The sequence below is a fragment of the Arvicanthis niloticus genome, chromosome 10 (assembly GCF_011762505.2).
Source record: "Arvicanthis niloticus isolate mArvNil1 chromosome 10, mArvNil1.pat.X, whole genome shotgun sequence".
Classification (NCBI taxonomy): Eukaryota; Metazoa; Chordata; class Mammalia; order Rodentia; family Muridae; genus Arvicanthis; species Arvicanthis niloticus.
Genome location: NC_047667.1, coordinates 8,152,284 through 8,174,526, shown reverse-complemented (window position 1 = coordinate 8,174,526; position 22,243 = coordinate 8,152,284). Strand labels below are relative to the sequence as shown.

At 44.1% G+C, this 22,243-nt stretch overlaps 1 protein-coding gene across 26 annotated transcripts in view; it reads right to left on the bottom strand.

Annotated features, from left to right (window-relative positions):
• Clasp1 (cytoplasmic linker associated protein 1) overlaps positions 1-22,243 on the bottom strand; it is a 222,816-nt gene that overhangs the window by 184,776 nt on the left and 15,797 nt on the right. For all 26 annotated transcript variants that reach the window (XM_076941001.1, XM_076941002.1, XM_076941004.1 and 23 more), the window contains exon 2: positions 9,964-10,442. In XM_076941001.1, the coding sequence (XP_076797116.1) occupies positions 9,964-10,158 (195 nt within the window). In that variant the 5' untranslated portion in view covers positions 10,159-10,442. The remainder of the gene's footprint in view (positions 1-9,963; positions 10,443-22,243) is intronic.

Below are 22,243 nucleotides of genomic sequence, written 5' to 3'. Positions count from 1 at the left end.
TAAATTCATTCTACTACTTTGTATACTCAGACATGTACCCACATGAGAACATGCATATATAAACACATGGATGCACATGTACATACACACACACACACACACACACACACACACACACACACAGAGTTGCTGCTTCTTTCTGTCTCTGGAAACAGCCACCAACTGTGACCTTTTTTTCTTCATGCTCCTGTAAACAGAACTACTAAAACTGCTGGAAATCAAGTATTGCACACTACTTCAAAGGCAGGCTCAAAAAGGCAAGTGTCCCCTTTCTGCTGGGTTTAAGTCTTGTTCCACAGGAGAGAATTCATGCCTGGTACTGTAAACACAGCCAAAGGCCATGACGTCATGCCCCTAAGGTAAGACTACTACTGTTATCCACGTTGCCAAACTGCCCTCGATGGATTTATGTTCATCCCCATGGCTGCTCTCAACCGTGGCCAGACAAGTTTCGTTCTACACTGGGAAGGATGTATGACCATCCTTGGCCAGCCTAAGTGTTGAGAATAAAGTAACTTAGCCCTAAATGGGGCGTTTATGTCAACCCTCCACCCAAGGCTCAGGGAGCGTCTTAGAAAGGATGGAAGAGCCACATGGAGAAGAGTGCCCTGAGACACTGAGTTCTAGACAGGGCTCAGCCATTGGACGTGCTATGCTAACCTGCACAAGATCAGTTACATCTCAGCCACAGTCCTAACCAGACTCAGTAGGCTGCTTTAAAACAAAGCGGGGGAGGCTACGGGAGTGTGAGGGAGACATGTTAGTGGGTTAAGAGGGACGCTGGGGAGCAGATATGGTCAAGATAGGAAGTGTGTGTGTGTGTGTGTGTGCGCGAGCGCACGTATGTAGAGAGAGAGAGAGAAAATGAAATTGCCAACAAACAAATGATATTTTAAAAATAAAATAAAACCTGCCTGACATGCCTAGTGTCACATAACCCCAGAGGTACTTCTTCTAAACTCCTCGTAGAGGGTTTCCTGGGGTGAAGACGGAATAATCACAGGCTTATCACAAAACACTTCCCTTAAGATCACAGTGCATTGCATTCAAAGCACTTAAGGGTGCCTGGCAGTCAATGAGCACTTAATAAATGTTAGTTATTGGTAAACATAGCTTTCAGGCCTCATCACCCTTGCTGTCGGCTGCACACACTCGCCCAGCTGTTTCTTTTTGTTTGCTTTTGGCATTCAATTAATGAGCTCTCGTCTGTATCCTTATTTACATTTTAACTTTTAGAAACAAGGCGAAGTATAACCGTTGTATTAAAAATAAAAAGAGCAAGCAAAATCTTCCAAACACTGGGGTCCTTATCTGACGGATTTATTTATTCTGGTAGCCTTGACACACACTCTTGACAGGATCCCCAGCCAGCTACTGCTCTGTCCAAGGATTTCATTACCAACACTGCACAACTCAGGACTTCATATCTTACAGAAGACCTGAGTCTCCTATGCTGGGGGAATAGGCAGGGCTACAGTAAGGCATGCAATGTCAACCCCACCTCAAGGTTGACAGTGAACCGATCATGCTATCGTTTGACCCCATTTATGTGTCTTCATGGACTTCTTTATTGTACCTGCCCAGAACTATGCCAGCTCCTGACATACACCGGCTGGGTGCTCAAGATAGCTTTCTGTAGATGGCAGCATTAGACCCACTACATACATAAGGATGTTATCTTCACAGCACAAAGGGCAAGGCCAGAGGGGAGCCAAGTAACTCACACTCATATCTTAATTATTTCCAGTACAGCTTGTTGTCTGTGCATATGTCTATACACACAGACACACAGACACACACACACGGTTAGGAAGAAAGTCATCAACTACAAATATCACAAAGACCATTTTCACTTGACAATCCACGACTTTTCTTGAAATGACATGCCCTGGGTTGTATGCTTTTGCATAGCTCACTGTAGCCTTTCTACTTACAGGAGAGGCACCTATTTTTTTATTTTTTATTCCTCACTTTTCCATCACGGTCATTAACAAAGGACACCCTACTAACCAACCTTTATCATCTTCACACTTAAAGCATCTATACACATCCTCATGGGATGGTTTACACTGGACTGTTTAAGACCTTACACTGTGGAATGCGCCCCTATCCTCCTGTACATTTAGCTGCTCCTCCAATCAGACTGTAACAGCCTTTAGGGGAAGGAGGCTCCGGAGGCTAATTTAGGAGGAATTAGGAAGCTCCAAATTCAAGTTCCCAGCAGTGTGGCAGGGATATAACCAAGGACAGAAGTAAGGGTCACACAAACTACCTTAAACTAACCTACCCAGCCTAGACACCAGCCATATAATGTAAAGACAGAGGCCACTCCCTTCCTCTCCACACAGTGTGACTGTACATGCTTAACCTTGGATACTGTTGCATAACGACTTTGTTCAAATCACAGAAACCTTACTTATTAGGTCATCTCCGCAAACAAGTCACCAGACCTGTCTGAGCATCGGTTTTTTTTTTTTTTCATCTGCAAAATGGAAATAACAGTATGTATGTAGCTCATAGGGTTTCTGGTACAGCGTGAATGTGTCCTAGCCACAGGCTGCCATCACAGTCCACAATCCTGCACATAGGTCCACAACTGCTTATCCAGAACTTGAAGTCATGTGTGTTCTGGAGCACAAATTTTTAGGGGTGATAGGGAAATAAACCACATACAATGTATTAATAGAAGCCCTTGAATATTGTGAGGTAGCGCCAACAGTCCTCCTGCAGTGAAACATGTCCTAGGCAGCTGGTAAATAAATAAAACCTGGTCGCATGACAGCTCACACAAAGTTATGGGGAGAAACTAGGTTTTGAGGGCTTTGGGGCTATGAGAACTAACGAGAAAGGTCTGTGATTCAGACATACTTGTGCTCCACTAGGATGCTGGGAGAAAGTTTATAAGGCTGTGTTCACAGAAGCTCTGCCCTCCTCCAGGATTCCGGATGGCCACAGAGCTCACCAAAGGCACACACAGTTGAGGACATGAAGCTCTGCAACCACACCGCAGGCAGAGTAAAGATGGCAGCAAGACTGGTGGGAGAAACTACTCAGCTAAGTCCCTCTCAGTTGCCTCAGGCTGCCACAACCCTGCAATCTCCTGGAGATTATTCTTAATTTGGAACATGATGATGAGTGGGAACATGATGGCTTCAAATATGTGCATGAACGCACCAGGCATCTTTTCCTTCCTTCATACTTTCAAAAAAAAAAAAAACAGAAAGGAAAGATAGGGGCTGAGGTGGTAGCACATGCCTTTAATCCCAGCACTCAGGAGGAGGCACAAGCAGGAGAATCTGAGTTCAGGTCAGCCTGGTCTACAGAGAGAGGACCAGGCCAGTAAGGGATACACAGTGAAACACAGTTTCAAAGGAAAAGAAAAGAAAAGAAAAGAAAAGAAAAGAAAAGAAAAGAAAAGAAAAGAAAAAAGAAAAGGAAAGAAAAGAAAAAAGAAAAGGAAAGAAGGAAGGAAGGAGAAAGGGAAGCGAAGGGCAGAGCAGAGCAGATCACTGAGAACAGCCATGTTCAAAGTTTTGGAAGTTTCATTTCTCACGTGAAGGTAATCTAAAGAGAAACCTCTGGAGTAAGAAGAGCCTCCAGTCTCCCGGGGTCACTATAAAAAGTCAGACACTTCATGAGTTACTCCAGGTACGTAGCACCCTTTTTGGATTATGAGTATCTACATTTTTAATTACATAGAATGTGTGTGTGTGCTTGTGTGTGGGGGGGGGGAGGGGAAGAACAAGCACAAGAACAGGTGTACCACAGTGCCCATTGTGAAGGTCAGAAGACAACTTTAGACAGTCCGTTATCTCCTTCCCCCTTGTGGGACCTAGCAATGGAACTCAGATCACTGGGCTTGTGCACAAGTGCCTCAACCCACTGAGCCATCTTGACAGCCCTGTACCAGTATTTAAATAACCAATTAATGAACCCTTAAGATGACTTAGTATGCTGGGCTGGTGGCTCCATGGCTAAGAGTACTTGTAGTTCTTGCGAAGGACCTGGGTTCAGTTCCCAGCATCTCCATGGTGGTTCACAAATATCTGTAACTCCAACTCCAGGGGACATGATGAGGACACCAAGCACACACATGATACACATACAAGACACTTTACAAATAAAATAACTCATTTCTTAAAAATGACTTGGTGTCTTGGTATGCATGTGTGTGATGTATGTGTTCATATAGGCATGTATACATGCATGAATACAGCAGAGAGGCCAGAGGCCAACACTGGTCATCTTCTACTATTGCTTTCCACCTTGAGACAGGGCTCTCACTAACCCTGGAGCTCATGGATTCAGGGAGGCTAGCTGGTCTCCACTTTCCCTAGCCCCTGCATTGGGGTGACAGATATATGCCACTGCATCTGGTCTTTTGTGGGTGCTAGGGAATCTGAAGTCAAGTCCTCATGCTTCAGAAGGAGACACTTAACTGACTGAGCTCCCCAGCACCCTCAAGATGGCTTCTACCAGTCAAGAAAGCCGGAGGTCGGTGCACTGTACATGACAGTGGCAGGCCAACAGAATTCCAATTGGTATCCGACAGTCTGAAGGAAAGGGCTAAAACAGACAAGTGTTCCTCAAATAAAGGATTAAAAACAAACTGCTCTGATCGAAACTAATGCACCTATTCCCAAATACTTGCAAATTAGAATTCCACTCTCTCCTGACAAATCATTAACGGTTCCCAAGCTGAAGAAAAAGTGTTCACCTGAGTCATCCAAGGTATTCATTGTCACTGAGAACAGGGCCAAAGTCTCTGTGAATCAAATTTTGCTGGGACATGACCAAACCTGTTCATTCCTGTGTTATCTTAAGCTGTTTTTGTGACCCAAATTACCTGAATATTTGCGAGCGCACACACACACACACACACACACACACACACACACACACACACACAAAGTAAGTTCCACAAATGCCTAAAATATTGATCTGTCTGGCCTTTAGGATCTTATGGAAGACTGGACCAGGAATCAAAAGGAGCCCTATTGAAACTTCATTTCATAACCACCAGCAGGAATCGCCTCATGGATAAAATTAAGATGCTTTTCTGTTGATTTGATAAACGCTGACCAAAAGGGCCTTGAGAGATGGCATCAAGGTTAAAAGCATTTCCTGCTCTTCCAGAGGACCCAAGTTCAGTTCCCAGCACCCACATTGGGAGGCTCAAAACTGCCTGTAACTCTAGCTACAGGCAATCCTTAAATACCTGCAGCCACATGCACGTATAATAAAAATAAATCTTAAACAAAAGAACACTGACCAAAAGCAATTTGGAAAGGAAAGGGTTTATTGGGTTTATTTATCCTTCCCGATGACAGCTCATTGATGAGGAAACCACAGCAGAAGCCTGGAGGCAGGAACAGAAGTGGCAACCACGGAGGACGTAGTTACTGGCTTGCTTCCCCTGGGCTTGCTCAGCCTGCTGTCTTAAATAACCAGAAACTGCCTGCCCAGTGGCGGCATCACTCACAGGAGCCTGAGCCCTCTAACTTCAATCATTACTCAAAAAGTGTCCCACAGACCAGTCCGACAGAAAAAAGCCAAGTCCTCAGCTGAGTTTCCCTCTTGCCAAGTGTGTCAGCTTCTTTTCTGTTGCTCTGATAAAACACCATGGCCAAGGCAACTTAAGAGAAGAGCACAAACTGAAAGTAGGCAGAAAATTTTTCTCTCAAAGCCCAGGTTCCATACCTCCTCCAGCAAGATTATACCTCCTAAACGTCCCCAGGGAGTGCCAGTGCCAGCAACTAGGGACCAAGTGTTCAAATGCCCCAAACCATGAGAGACATTTTTTATTTGAACCACCATAGCAGTTAATCTGGTTTGTGACAAGCTGACAAAAGCTAAACAGCACAGACAACAAGGTCCCTGGAGAAAACCAGGCAGGCAGGCGCTTGCAGCCAAGCCTGGAAATCTGAGTTCAATTCCTAGGACCTAGATGATGGAAGGAGAGAACAAATGCCACAAAGATGTTCTCTGACCACACACACCTACTGTGGCATTCACGCAGGTGCGCGTGCACACACACACACACAAATAATAAAATTTGTTTAAAATTTTAGGTAGCGGGGTGCTCCACAACTAAATAAGAGGTAAAATGTAAAATGACCGACTTGTGGTTTGAAGTAAATGGTAACTATTTCAATGGCAATTTGTCTACAGAGTTAGGAAAATACTCTAAATTTATTCAAGACCCCGCCAAATCAGTATCATGGGTCACATGTGTAAATGCCAGCACTTTGGAGGCACACATACAATGCCAGGCAAACTGACAGAAGAGTTCTAGGCCAGAGTGAGCTTTACAGTGGGGCCCTGTCTCCATGGCATTGATTTTCTTTTCCTGTTAAGAAAATAAGGACTGGGAAAATCACTTGGTCAGTAAACGATAGCCACAGAGGCGCTTAAGCCTGAGTCTGAGTTCAATCTCAGTACCACAGAATCCACCGCTGAGCAGGTGCAGACTACACAGAATCCAATGCTGAGCAGGTGCAGACTAGAGGATCCTGGAGCTCACTGATTGGCCGCAGCCAGCCTTGACATCTGGCAAGTTTCAAGGCAGGTGAGAAATCCTATCTCAAAGAAAAATGAGGTGGCTCCTGAGGAATGACACCTAAGACTGGCCTTTGGCCTGCCCACATGACCCTCCCACACACAAAAGAAGGGAAGAAATCCCATCACCTTTCTCTTACTATCCCTTCAGCCCTTACGCTAAAAGAATCTACAGGTACAGCTTCAAAGTCCTGATTGGAAAGCTACCCTCTTCTATTCCTACTATTCTAAAATTTAAGTCTAATAAAATGTACCTCAGGTTCTCAGAAATCTTGACTAAGATTAAGAAAATTAAAGGAGGAGGAGCCAAAGCAATCAGCATCCAAATTTCAATAAAGCAGCCACCCAGAGCTGCTGAGCAATCTACAGTTCAAGTCAACCCTGTATCGGCTGAGCCCCTACCAGGCCCAGGCTCTAGGCTCCAGCTGGGAGCAGAACTGTCTCTGCACTCAAAGAGCACCTCAACACTTCCAAGGGAGCCGGGCTCTATCCAGCAGGACCACAGCACAGAACAGCCCAGGGCTACACCACCATCTGTATTAAGGCAGCAGCATTAGAGCACAGGACACAGCTCATTCATCTCACCTCGGCTGCACCTTACAACAAAAGCTTAGAGGACTTGCTTCCAAGCAAGCTGGTCGTGAACCCAATCTTTTTCACTGTGCTTCTCAACTGCCTGCTTTGCTTACTGATTACCGCCCCAGTCAGGCATGGTGGTGCACACCTGCTGAACGTGGAAACTGGAGACAGGAGGAAGATCAGCCAAGCTCAGGCCAGTCTGGGCTACCCAAAAGACCCTGCATCAAAAAGAGGTAAGAAAAAAGGGCAGGAGAGGGAAGTGGAGGAAAGGGGAAAAAGCACAGACCAGCAAAGATAAAAGAATTGTTCTAGCTGGCAGTGGTGGCGCTCCCCTATAATCCCAGCACTTGGGAGGCAGAGGCAGGCAGATTTCTGAGTTCGAGGCCAGCCTGGTCTACAGAGTGAGTTCCAGGACAGCCAGAGCTACACAGAGAAACCCTGTCTCAAACAAACAAACAAACAAACAAACAAACAAACAAACGTTCTTCAGAGTGCTAAGTCCTAAACCTTCCCTCCTGTGACTTTACAAATCCATTCTGAAACAAGACTGAATTCTCAAGACTCTGCAGGCAGCAGTGCTGCTTATGTCTGCCTTGCCCAGAATCCCATGTATTTCATGCAGGCACAGCTGTACCTGAACAGTGAAGCGATCACAAGTTCTGACCAGCACCCCCACTAGACAAGAGCCACCACTAACAAGCTCAGTGTGCAGCAGGCAAGAAATAACTGAGACCTACTCTCTCATTCAGTGCTCATAAAAACTTGATTATCTGACTGGGGAGACGGCTGGGGGTAGGGGGAGCACTTGCCACACTTGCACAAGGACCTGAGCTCAGCTTCCCACAACCACATGGTGAGTGGCCTTTCATGACTAAGAACCACATGCTGGACAAGGCAGTGCATCTATAATCTATGGAGTGACGAGAGGTGGAATCAGAAGACCCCCAGAAGCATACAGGTCAGCTAGCCTGCTATCTGCAACAGTAGCGAGCAAGAACAGACCCAATCTTAAACCAAGGGAAAGGAAGGTAAGGACTAACACCTGAGGCTATTCTCCAACCTGCACACACACACACACACACACACACACACACACACACACACATCTTTTAAGGGGCTGAAACAATGGCCTAGAGGTTAAGAGCATTAACTGATCTTGCGAAGAACTCACATTTGGTTTTCAGCATCCACATGCAGCTCAAAATCATTTGTAACTCCAGTTCAAGGAGATCTGATGCCCTCTTCTCGCCTCCACGGGCATTAGATATGTGTGGTGCACAAACAAACATCCATAAACAAAATAAAAATAAATCTTTAATTATTACTAATCCACTTGGTTATCCTGACAGATAAATGGGGAGCCTGAGACATTACAAAGCTCAGTGAAGCAGGCTCCACAGGCTGCTAACTAACAGCAGTGTTAGTCCAGTCCCATCCTTAACTGCCCTCTTCCTGTACAGTCAGCCTCACCTCAAGTACCATCCCTGACTCCTGTGAATACAACTGGCCTCAGGGGAGGGAGGAAGCATTCGCTGAGACCAGCAGTTAAGTAATCATGGACAGGCATCGTTGGCACTGCCTGGTGGCACTGCCTGGTGGTGCTGCCTACAGAAAGGGAAGGAAGCAGGGGGAAGGAGGAAGCAAGGCCAACTGGCCAGGGGCATGCACAAGGTCAGCTGCAAGCCTCTGAAATCATCCTCCTTGGTAAATCATCCGCCTTGCTAAACTTCCTTACAGTACTTTTCAGTTTCTCGCTACCAAATGCTTCTTAATATGTACACAGGAGTAGAGGAGCCATGAGACCAACACAGACAAGGTAGCCTGTGAGCCCTCAAAGCACAAGTGGACGCTGTGTGACCTCATTCCCAGCACTCTGCCGGGGAGCATCAGGCAGCCTGGGCATGGGATGCACTTGTTAATTTCTGCCCAAAGAGTAAGATAGACAGGATTTCAGCTCAGCTTCAAAGACAGGAAGGAAAACTGTAAACCCAATGGTGAATGGACTATTGTGTGGTAGTAACATCTTTAACAAGCATAGGAGCTCAGAGCTCTCGGTTGAGACTGGGGCTTGGATGCGTGTAGAAAAAGAGAGAACGAAATCCTGGAAGCACCAGTTCCAAAATCCAAATCCGCCTCTGAGTCAGTAAAGATGTGCAAGGGACCAGGCGTCTGTGGCCCCTCCATAAAGTCTACAGAACACGCAAGCTTCCTTCCCTCGCCCACTGAATCCTGATGTTAAAGGACGAGAGGGAAGATGCAGGAGGGGCCAAGGGAAGGACAACTCTCCAGAGCTTCAAGCATCCTTTAGTTTGCACTCAGGTCAACCCTGAATTACCATTCAGGGTTCACAATATAAATAGGCTGTGGATAGCCACCTCCCCCACACACCCTCATCTCCCACCCCCCACCAATCATATACGAGCCCTAATTTTCACATCTGAAAGCTATCTTCTATGCCATTACCTACGGGTCAAAGGCACTCCTTGGCAACCCAAACTGTTTCTGGCCAGGTACAAGTAGACTTCAAAACAGTAATTTGAAAGTAAAGTGCTATACATTCTGATCCTAAGACATCAGTGAAGACACCTCTTATTCATGAAAGGCCACTCACCAGTGTCAAAATCTCCTCCCCACAAAACATGATATAAACTTCAACTTTCAAAGCTGCAAAATGTTTGTAAACACCCACATACCTTCTTCCCTCATGTCTTCCCATAACCTGCATGACTGTCATATTGGAAGCCAAGGAAGCAGGCTGATATTTCCCAATGGATTGTTTAAGACAGTCTTACCACCTTCAAGAGCATCTCCTAAAGTGAGGCTTACCTTGTAATTGCTAGAGTTCACCCAAGAGGTAGCGAGTCCATCCACAAGCTTATCTAACATGGTCTGGTCATGCTCAAGATCAGCAGACTTCTGTTTGTCTGAGAAATAGTCTATGAGTTCCTGGCCAACCTGCAGCCGTTTCCCCACATCCTTCTGCAGCACCTGGGCCAGACAGGACTCCATTCGAGGTTCCATGGTAGGATTCAAATCCAGATCTGGCCAAGGCTAGAGGGCAGTCGGGATGACTCCCTCCCGGTAGCCTTACCGGGAGGTGGCCTCTTTGTTTGCTGAAGGCTTCTAAGAGCGTCTGTTTCAAAGATGCAATCCCGGGAATGGCAGCAATGCACCATGTGTGTCTGAAGAGCAGCTGGTAGGATATTAAAAGTCCAATTTAAATAACTAGTAGGCGATAAAGGAGAGAGTGGCGGAGTGATGATCTACAACTGGGTCTGAAATACTTCATAATTCAGCAGTCCATTCTGAAAAGGAAGAAAGGAGAGCCAGTGAGCCAGAGAGCAGAACACTCGAATGTTATGAACCAGTCAATGAGAGACAAAGAGCGCATGCTGCACAAACAGTCTCGGTCACATGTGGGATGTGAAGCGTGAACACTTGGTAAATGCATCAAAAACACATAAGTATTATTTTTATTAACAGAATGAAGACGCCTAAACGATTGAGCCGGTGAGCTGCATGTGTGGTAAACTGGTAGTTTTCACAGTTCCCTAACTTGTAATCACACCAGTCGAGAAAGCAGTCTTCTGCTTCTGCTGTCTTCAGTGTTGCTCCCACTCTGAAAGTCCCTGCAGGTACGGAGGCCTTACCATCTGCCTCTCAATAAACTCAGTCATGGGATGGGATAGGCTCCTCTGAACATCCCTAACCCAAGCCTGGGAACATTAACCAAAGTCAAAGGCAGCACCTAGGCTGTCCTTCCTGCTCTGCATGGTCACAGTGGGTGGAGCAGAAGCCTCCTTCCCAAGCAAAGGGAACAGAGAGAGACAGAGGGGAGAAAAGGAGATAGGCTGTTGACACTATATTCTCTGTTGATATCAACTCCACTTGGGACTACTACTGTTTTTGATATAAAATAAATTCTCAAAAATCACATTTGGGAACTGTAAATGCATGAGAAAAAAAGTACTAAAACTGAGTTTGGAGTTTTTGCAGTCCTGAGGCTTGAACACAGGAACTTGCGGACACTAGACAAGTAAGTGTTCTACCACTGAGCTGACTCATGTTCAGTCCCATAAATTTCTTTCACTAGACAGATGAACGAGCTAACTAGTTAACTATAGCAGGCTGAGTAACACATTTCTTATTCACCTTATCTTTTCTACCACTAATTACCTTCATGCTACTCTAGAAAAACACACAGGAAGCCCAGCATCTCAGAGATGAAAGATGGCTGAGGTGGGTGTGAGGGAGTGCTTGCTATGCAAGTATGAGGACATGAGTTCAGATCCCAGCACCCATGTAACAAGCTGCACATCGGTCTCACATGCACCTGTAACCCCCAACACAGAGAAGGGCAGATACAGGAGGTTGGATGAAGACTGTTACCTGCCAGCCTAGCCAAAAACACATAAGCTCTGAGTTCATAGAGAGGCTCTATATCAAAGGAATAAGAAAAAAAGAGATTGAGGAACACATCCAGTCACCTGTGGCCTCTGTGTGCACACAAAGGCAAAAGGCCAGGAAGATGGCTCTGTGGATAAAGACATCACACAAGCTTGGTGACTTGAATTCAATCCCTAGAATTCATGTGAAGATTGAACAAGAACACTGATTCCATAAAGCTGTCCTCCGACCTCTACAGATGTGTCGTAGCATGCACAACCACCCTTGTAAGATATTTTTTAAGTTTTAAAAATAAAATAAACACTGTACATGATCCCAAAGTCTGTGTTTCTTCCCACTATGGCACCGCCTTTCAGAGTTCCAAGTACGAACAGCATGTATGCATTGTTCCACATCAGCGAGAGCATGCAGACCACGGACTCAGAGCACTAGTCGAAGCATCCGCACTCAGGACGCTCTCAGGAAGCAATGTTCCCTAGCAAAGGCAGCAATACAGCTAAAGTGCGACCTCTCTGCTTTCTGATACACCAAGATGTAGAGCCAACGTGCCTTCCCTACCAGGATGGACAGACATGCCCAGAAACTAGACCAAGGGCAACAGACAGCTGGGGACGTGCAAGCACAAGAGTCTGGGTCCACCGGAGCTCACATTAACAGACGGCAGGGACAACAGCACAGGCGAATGCTTTGAAGCTTGCAGGTCAGCTGGCCTGGCCTAAGTCCAGCTAGCTTCACCTGAGTGGCAAAGCTCCTGACTAGAGGTGCCTGAGATTGCCCTCTGACCTACATGTGTACTGTGCCTGCACACACCCACCCACAGGCACACATATCCACAAACACACACACACACAGTATATATCAGAGGGGACATGGAAAGGGTTGGAAGGAGAAAAGGGGGGAGAGTTATGTAATTATAATTTAATTAAAATAAGTTAAAGCCATGTGAAAATGTCTCGGGAGCTATATAGAAAATGGTTAATGTTATTAAATAGCCAACCCTGGAAGACAGATTTGGTGGAATTCACTGGTGCTAAGTTCAAAGTAGCACGAGCCTGTCAATCAGCATCTCTTCCCACAGTTCTTGCAGCAATCGCAGCACAGCATGCTCTGCAGCAGGAGTCTCTGTTCTTGTTCTACTTGCCCACTATGCTGGAAAACTACCAACATGCCTCTCAAGGAGGGCAGAAGCATTCCAAGACAGGGGTCCCAGCCTGTGTTCCTCCGGACAAGAAGTAGCACTGTCTGGGATGATTGCTGCGGCTCTCAACTTCCTGTGTACTCAGACACCGCTGGGGACCTCGAGGACTTGGGGGGGGGGGAGGGTAGGAGGTGCAAGCGGGGGAGGAGAGGTCCGAAGGAAGCAGGTGGCTGAGCCTGGGATTGGGGGAATCCTTTTGGTTCCGAGTGAGTGCTGAAAGTAATGGAGGGACTGGAAGAGATGCCCCCTCCATGGCACTCCTTGATGAAGGAGATAGTCCCTTGCTTGTCCAAACTGCTTTATTCATATATGTATATATGAATATATTTCATATATATATATTTGTATACTTTTAAATATAAATATATATTTATATATTTATATTTAATAAATATATATATTTAATATATATATATATATTTAAAAGTATACAAATAGATTAGCGTCAACACCAGCATACCAACTTGTTACAAACTAAAGGCACTTAACCCTGGATCGGAGAAGGTAATAATAACTTAGGTTACAGCTTCCCAAAGCAGAGACTCCGTGGAGATGAGATGAGATCCTGGCAGAGAACCAGCTTGTTGGGTAGATATGGAGCCACACAGACAGGTTCGGCACACACACGGGTTCCTCTAGAGAACAGGAATCGCCCACTCGGCCTACCAACACGTGACTTCTGTGGCCTCTAACACAGAGCCTCTAACACAACTTCGCTCTTACACCATGAAACTCAGACCACCAGCCCTCAGTGACTTGTACGTAGGGCTTTCTGGTAACAGGATAACCACGCACACTAACTCTTCCTAAGTCCTGCAGTTGTAGTGTACTCACACGCTGTGCACCTTCCACCCGTCTCATTCAAGAGCGTTCCCATGCTTCCGAATGCTAGTCCTTCTCCTTGAGCAGCTCACCCCATCACCTCTCACCACGCCTTACTCTACTGTATTGCCTTGTATTGAATTTATTCATTCATTGAAGATAGGGTCTCACATATTCTAGCCTAGACTCAAACTAGCTTTGCAGCCATGGGTGACCTTGAACTTCTAGTCTTCCTGCTTTGCCTCTAAAGTGCTGGGATTGTAGACATGCAATAAACATTCTTTATGCAGTGCTAGAAACTCAACCCAGGGTTTTGTACATGCTAAGTAAGCACTCTACCAAGTGAGTTATGTCCCCAGCCAATACGTTGTTTTAGGCATTGTTTAAACAACTTTTCTTCTTTGTTAGTTTTATGAGACATGACTGCATAGCCCAGGCTGGACTCACACTCACAGCCTTCCTGCCTTATCTAGGATTACAAGACCACCCACTATGCTTGGCTACCTGGACACTGCATACAAACAAAGACATACAATGTGTGGCGTCCATTCATGGCACTGTATACAGCACACTGTTTCCAAGGTTCGTCCACATCTTAGCATGCATCAGTAAGTTCTTCACTCACAGTCTGGCTAAAGACACTCTGTTGTACAGATATGCCATATAGTGTTTCCGTATTTGGACAGTTTCTACTTTGGGGTCATTATGAATAATCCCATTATGAATATTACTGAACAACTCACCAACACTGGCAGATGCCCCTTTAACTTAACACCATTCTTGTGGGTACACAGTGCTATCTTTTTGTGATTTTCATTTGTATATTCCTGAGACTAAGGAGGTTGAGTTTATTTTTCTTATCATGGACATGACTTGTTAAAGAAGATAACAAGTGTGTCTGGAGCAATAGCTTACCAGTCAAAAGTACTTGCTGCTACTCCAGAGGACCCAAGTTTGATGCCCAGCACCTATGTTGGACAACTCAAAACCACCTGAAGTCCAGCTCTAGGGGATCCAACATGCTCTTCTGGCCTCTACAGCACTGCATGAACATGCACACACACACACACACACACATAAACATATAGTATTTAAAATATTGAATAAGAATAGGGGGTTTGGTGGTGGTTTGTACTAAGGATTAAGGCAAGGCATGCCAGATCGTTTAGACACCATTTCTGGAGAAACATTTAATCAAATCTTTTTGCTCGTTTTCAAATGGGCTTTGTTTTTTAAAGTGTCCTGCCTAACCAGCCTGGAACTTACAGAAATCTGCCTGCTTCTTCCTCCCAAGTGTTGATATTAAAGACACATGTCACCACACAGGCCCGTGGGTCACCTTTTTACTGATGAACTTTCAAAAATATTCTGGATAAATCGCCTCTATCACATATAATTACAAATATTTTTTTCTCAATCTGTAGAATCGATTTTCAATTTCTTGACAGTGTCATTTGACAAAGTTTTTAAATTGTATGAAGATCAATTTACCCCCGACTTTTGTGTTACAGTTAAGAAACCACAGCTTGTTTCCAATACAGTAAAAAAGGAAAAACAAACTGCTGCTCTATTCAAGGGCATGAAGATTTATACACAAGTTTTCTTCACAGAATTTTATAGTTTTAGATCTTACATTTAGGCTTATAATCAATTTAAAGTTAATATATGCATATGTGTGTACATATATACATGATACAGGGATCCAAATGCGTTCTTTCGCATAAGGACGCCTACTTGTCTCACCATTACTGATGGAGGACACCTACTTGTCTCACCATTACTGACGGGAAGGCTACTCCTTGCCTCTGCTAAACTGTCCTTCTCATTGCCTTGTTTCAAAAAAAAAAAAAAATCAATGGGCCACAAGTATTAGTATTTATTCCTGGACTCCTTTCTGTTCCACTGATTTATATATCCACCCCTCAGTCTACAGGAACTGGTTTCAATTACTGTAGCTTTGTAGCAATCTAAGAAAGGCTTCTAACCACATTCTTTACCAAGGCTCTTTTGAGTCCCCTACATTTCAGTATTACCTCTAAAATCAGGACGTCAGTTTGTGAACACAGGTATACAAGATCTCAACAGAGCGGGTACTGGATCTGGACGCCAGTGTGGAGCGTACCCCCAAAACAAGATCAAGCTCTCCAGGATCGTTCCTAATGGATCATTTTCTAAATGGTATTTTATAATTCCAAAGGTAAACATTACACTTCTCATGCTTATCCCTAGTTTTCTCTTCTCTTTGGTGTTATTAAGAAACTTGCTTTCTTAGCGCCATTCACATTCTCTTTGCAGGCACAGAGGGGCTGATCCTGTGCACTGACCTTCACCCTGCAGCCTGACTTTCTCATCTTTATTAGTTCTAACTCCTTAGAACAGATTACTCAGGATAGTTAACACACACAATCATGTCATCCACAAAAACAAAGATTTTAAATTTCTTTCTTTCCAGTATGTGTGTCTTGTCCTCCTTTTTCTCTCCTAGTTGCCTGTACAACACCAAGTACACATGCCCCTCCGCCCCCCAAATCCTCATTTTACTCCAGACTGTAGGAGGACAGCATTCAGGACAGCATCATGTCTTTTATTTCTCTTGTGATCGCTCTGTGGTTTTGGAAACTGATAAATAATGTCCTCAGGATGAATGGAGCCTGTTCCTCCTTAGTGAGAGTTTATATGCAAATTCTATAGTGAGAAGTCTGGAATGATGGTTTCTTTAAAAGCACAGAAATATTATTAGAAAGTGTTTTCATTTTTATCCCAGATGTGGGGATATGGGGCTGCTTCTGACTGTCCACTGCAGCTGATCATGATTTGTCTTGTGCTCTAGCACAGACATAGTTTTGCCAGCTACAGATAGTTTCTACAGTTGTGTGACAAACTCTCAGCTCCTCCAGCACCATGCCTGCCCGGATGTTGCCATGTTTCCCATCAGGATGATAATGGACTGTTTCAGAACCTGTAAGTCAGCCCCAATTAAATGTACTTTTTTAAGAGTTGCCTTGGTCATAGTGTTTCTTCACAGCAATGGAAACCCTAACTAGGACAGTAGTCATGCTCACAGAAGAAACAAAGGAAAAGAAATTAGATCCAGGAATGTCTCTCTTTCCCCTCTATCCTTCTCTCTCTTCTATGTAATAACAGGGGGTAAAATGGGCAGGATGGGGGCTAAAGAATGAGGGAAGCTTAGCCAGCCAGGCATCTGACTGATCAACATCCAATACTAGTTGTAGTGGTACACACCTCAGAAGACAGAAGTAGGCAGATCTCTGTGAATTCACAGCCAGCCTCATCTACATAGTGAGTTACAGGACAACCAGGGCTACAAGTGAGACCCTGTCTTATAAAACCAAAAAGGAGGAAGAAGAGATCAATAGCCAGAGTATATTAAGAATTCAAAAAAGTTAATAAAGAAAAATCAGTCCAATCAATAGATGGACTATGAACAAACATCTAAAAAGAGGCACAGAGCCGGGCATGGTGGCACATGCCTTTGGTCCCAGCACTCGGGAGGCAGAAGCTGGCCATTCTCTGAGTTTAAGGCCAGCTTCATCTACGGAGTGAGTTCCAGGACAACCAAAACTAAAAAAAAGTACAGATAACCAATAAATACACAGGGAAGGGGAGCACTCACATCTTTAGCTACTAGGGAAATGCAAATAAAAACAGCACTAAGATTCCATCTCACTCAGGTTAGAATCAATAATATTAAAAGTATTAATGCCAGTAAGAATGCAGGGGTAAAAGGAACCTTTATACATTGGTGGTAGGAATAGAAATTAATGCAGCCTCAGGAAAACCAATGTGGATTTGGAGACAGGCTCACGAGAGCAGGCTACAGCCCACGAAGTGAAATTGGCCAGCCCCAGGTTCAATGAGAGGTCATGTGCCTCAATAAACACCATAAAGAGCAACCAGGAGACCCTGACTTCAGCTCTGAGCCTCCACACGCATGCCTATACACACATGCAAACACAGAGACAGAACAGGCACGCCCACATGTGGGAGGAGGAAATACTAGCTATCAATTGCAGGAAAACAGATGAGGTGGAGGTCAGCATGTTAGCCTAAATGAACCAGACAAGTATTAGGTGTTTCCCTCATATATTTAAACTAAATAACAGTGACAATTATTATAATGACCTAAAAGTAGGAAAGGAACTAAGAGGGAAACGGAAGTGGACATGGGCGGGGTGGACTCAAAGAACAGTATAATGCTATGTGGTGATGTCACTGAGAAACCTTCGATCTGTACAATATATTAGTTAAAACTGCTGTTTTGAAAAGGGGGCTAGAGATGGCCCAGAGGGGAAGAACCAGAGCTCAGATCCCAGCAACCACATGGAGACTCAAAATCATCAGTGACTCTAGCTTCAGGGAATCCAACACGCCTCTCATCCCCAGAGACACCCACACGTATATGAAAGACGTATACACATATACATGAATACAAATTTTTTTAAAAATTATCAAAAGGTCTGTTAAAGTACTAAGTATAGAAAAAAGCTTAATTTATTGATTGCTGGGACTGCTGATGATAGATTGTTATTATCATTAGGTTATCAGGGATCTTTGTTTTTAAATACATTTCTTTATTTTGCATAGACTACATCAGTCGTTTGGTGCTATTATCTTCTCCCCTCTCCCTCCCACTCCTGCTGAACCCCTTCTTCGCAACAAGTCCCCCCTCCAATGCTTTTGGGGTTTGTTTTTTTGGGTTTTTTTTGTTTTTGTTTTTTGGCTTTTCAAGACAGGGTCTCTCTGCATGGTACTGGCTGTCCTGGAACTTGCTCTTTAGATCAGGCTGGACTCAAACTCTGAGATACCCCTGCCTCTGCTTTCCAAATGGGATCAAAGGTGTGCACTACCACTGAGGCACCACCCACTGCCCTGCCCCCTCCTACTATTTTTTTTACTCTTGTTTTGTTGGGGTTTTTTTATGATTTATTTTTATTTCCTGGTCATTGGTGTTTTTTTCTGCCTTGGTGCTTCTCTGCGTGAGGGTGTCAGAAGCCCTGGAACTGGAATTACAGAAAGCTGTGAGCTGCTATGTGGGTATGAAGAAATGAACGCAGGTTCTCTGGAAGTGTTCTTAACCACTAAGCCATTTCTCCAGGCCCATTTTGCTGGTGTGTGTTCTGTTTGTTTAGGTGTGGGGTTTGCCTTTGTTTGTCTGGGTTTGTTTTGGTTTTTGGCACCTCACTGAGCTTCATCACAGGTGCTGCCTGACCGGAAATCAGTCAACTTACAAGGGGCTGCAACACTAAAAACTGAGCTGCGTCTCCCTGACAGCACTAACCATCAACTGCTCTTCAGCATGGCCTTCAGAACCTGCATTCTCCCTGAGCAGGCTTCTGCGCAGAATAGCTAATCCAGAAGGTATCTGGGTTCGGGGTTGTTTGTTTGTTTGTTTGTTTGTTTGTTTTTTAATGGCGCATTGCTGGGATTCAATAAAGATTGTTCCTGAACAGGTGGGTAACAAGGTTTTGTTTAAGTGTCACAAAGAATATGAGTTCCCCTCTCAGTCATCTGAAGTGTGTGACGTGCATATGTCTTGGGAGGTCATTCACAGTGCTATAAACAGTCCCATGAGGTTTTGCTGTCAACTACCTCAAACAAGTTTTTTCCTTACCAGTTTCTCTCAGCCACGGGTGGCTGCAGAGTACAAACTTTAAATTGGACATATTTGCAATGTTCTCAAATTCCAGTCTCCTATTGATATTTAATTTCATTCCACTGTGGTCAGAGAACTCTTTGTGTGAGTTCCATCCTTTTAATGTATTGAGACTTGTTTTATGATATAACATATGGTCTATCCTACAGAAGGCTCATATGTCCCCCTGTTACATACTGGAACATTCTACAGATAACTGTCGCTTTATTTAACACTTTTAAGTTTGTATGCATCTACACCAGTTCAGGGGGGAAATGTGGCAATTATCTAAACCTACCTTATTCCCTGCTTTCTTTAATTGTAATAATATTATTATTCTAAGGGCTGGAGAGATAGCTCCTCGTTTTCGAGCCCTGGCTGCTCTTCCAGAGGACTCAGCTATACACAGAGGCACTATATGTATGGCTGCAGACATGTTTATTAGGATCTTTGTACCAAACAGGTGTACTGTATAGAGATAAAATTGTCAGTCCTAGCATCACGTAAATGAATAGATCATTCCTTGGAGCAAAAGCTACTCCAAGCCCAAACAGCAAGAAGCATATATGCCAGCCAGCTTGAAAGCCTTTCCCAGATGTATCTGAACTGGAAAATACCCAGACTTGGGTAAGTAAGGGAAGAGGAGAACATCTGATATGTTACCTGATAGTGTAACAGCTGACACATCATCCCAAATGTCCCCAGGGAGATGAGCTACACCCAGCTGACAAAAAGAAAACCTATTAAGGTCTGAGAGTTTAATGTGAAGACAGAAGGTCTAGAAAGTTGGTGTATAGCGCAGGAGGAACTCTCTTCTGCTTGAATAAAGGAGTGACACTCCCAACAGGTAACACAGCACTTCTCAAGCTGCTTTCCATCTCAACAATTTAAAATAAGCAATGGCAACCAGGCACAGTTAGCACATGCTTTTAATCCCACCACTCCAGAGGCAGAGGCAAGGGGATCTCTCTGAGTTCAAGGCCAGCCTGGTATCTGTAGCAAACTGCAGGCCTGCCAAAGCTACATAGTAAGACTCTGCCTCGAAATTAATTAAACATGGCAGGTTTTCGTTGTGACTGTAACAGAACATGTGCCCAGCATGTGTGAGATCCTGAGTTTGATCCTCAGCACTGATATCACTCAAGCAAATGAGAAAATGGTTACTTCATATCTGAAGCAGCAACTTCCAAGTCTTTAAGTGACTGGATAAATGTCTTCCTGTCATGAATATCTCATGTCTATCTTTCACCCGCTGTTAAGGGTATTATTACCATGTGTACTTACAAGAGAGAGGTTCAGAGACTCAGAAGCAAAGTGCACACCAGTGAGGCTAGAGACATGGCTCAGTGGTTAAGAGCACATACTGGTCTTACGGAGTTTGGTTCCCAGTACCCACTTCAGCTATCTCAAACCATCTGTAACTCCTGCTCCAGGGGATCAAACAACCTTTCTGGCCTTCACTGTACTAACATGCACACAAGCTCTCTCTCTCTCTCTCTCTCTCTCTCTCTCTCTCTCTCTCTCTCTCTCTCTGTCACACACACAAAAACAGTAAAAATAATACTTTTTTGGTGTCAGCATTAGAGGAATATGTAAGACCTAGAGAAGGAAAGATGGAAGAGAGGGATGAATGTGATCAAAATTCATTGTATACATGTATAAAATGCTGAAAGCAAAAAATGTATTTAAAAACTGTCAGCATCAGTCAAGCACCTGGTATGATAGTATATGCCTTTAATCCCAGCACTTGGAAGGCCGAGGCAGGTAGATCAGCCTGGTCTACATATATATTGAGTTCCAGGCCAGGTCTACATAATAAAACCCTGTCTCAAACAGCTAAAAAATAAGAAAAAGCAACTTCTAGAAATATATTTACTTACACAAAATAATACAGGATTCTTCTTTGTAGCATTATCTACACATGCAGATAGGAATCGACCAAATGTTCATCACTAGAGGGCATAGCAAAAACAGCGTGCACACAACAGCATGCTACTCAGACATTCATTAAATAATAAAGATGAAGTCCTTATGTGTGCACATGCACCGAAATTCACATACATACATACATACATACACACTATTCATACATGTATGAACACATACATACAAATACCTAAACTGTATATACACACACCAAAAGTTTTATAATAGAAAATGTTTGACTTGTTTAAGCAGCACTCTTGACATTTCTGGATAACATAAACAAAACATGAAGAATTCTCCTTTACAACTCTTACAGACTTAAATTCATTCATCAGCTAGGAAGATGAAATGACTCTGTGGGTGAAAGTGCTTCCTGCTCAAGCCCAACACCCTGAGTTCAATCCTTGGACCTATGTGATAGGAGAGAACTGACTCCCAAAAGTTGTCCTCTGACCTTCACACATGTGCCATGGCATGCAAGCACATGCACACACACACACTAAAGTAAGGCCATTAAGTCCATTCACTTATGATAAGAAGAGCATCTGTTTTGATGCGACTAGCCAATATATGTAATGGGCTACAATAAAAAAAAATACACAATGCCAATGGTGACGTCACTATCCCAAAGCGACTACAATAGCAACAGTTTTCGAAAAGGGCATATTTCATCCCTCCCCAAAAATTCCAAAAACCAATTCACTGATTCGAGTAAGGATCTGAAAATAGAAGTCTTAATTTTGTGAAGATCCAGACCTCCCCAAAAAGTTGGTTTCAAACAGCTTCTCTCAGCAAAGGTGTTCTGGGATTCTTGTATCTGCAGCAACTTTACGAAAATAGAAAGTGGCATGAATAATTACCAGGACTCAGATTCCTTGTTTCAAGGTCACAAACCCCCGCCAACAAAGCTCTCCATGGATGGAAGAAGGGCCCTGGAGTTCCCACAGGAGAGTTTGCACCTGGCTCAGGAGCTCACACACTCCCAGGTCAAATCAGAGAGAGGTGAGGGAGGCATAAAGAGATAGAGAAAAGACAGATAGGTAGGTAGAGACAGATCTTCCTCCCTTAGCCACAATTTAGGAACCTGTCTTTGTTTTCTG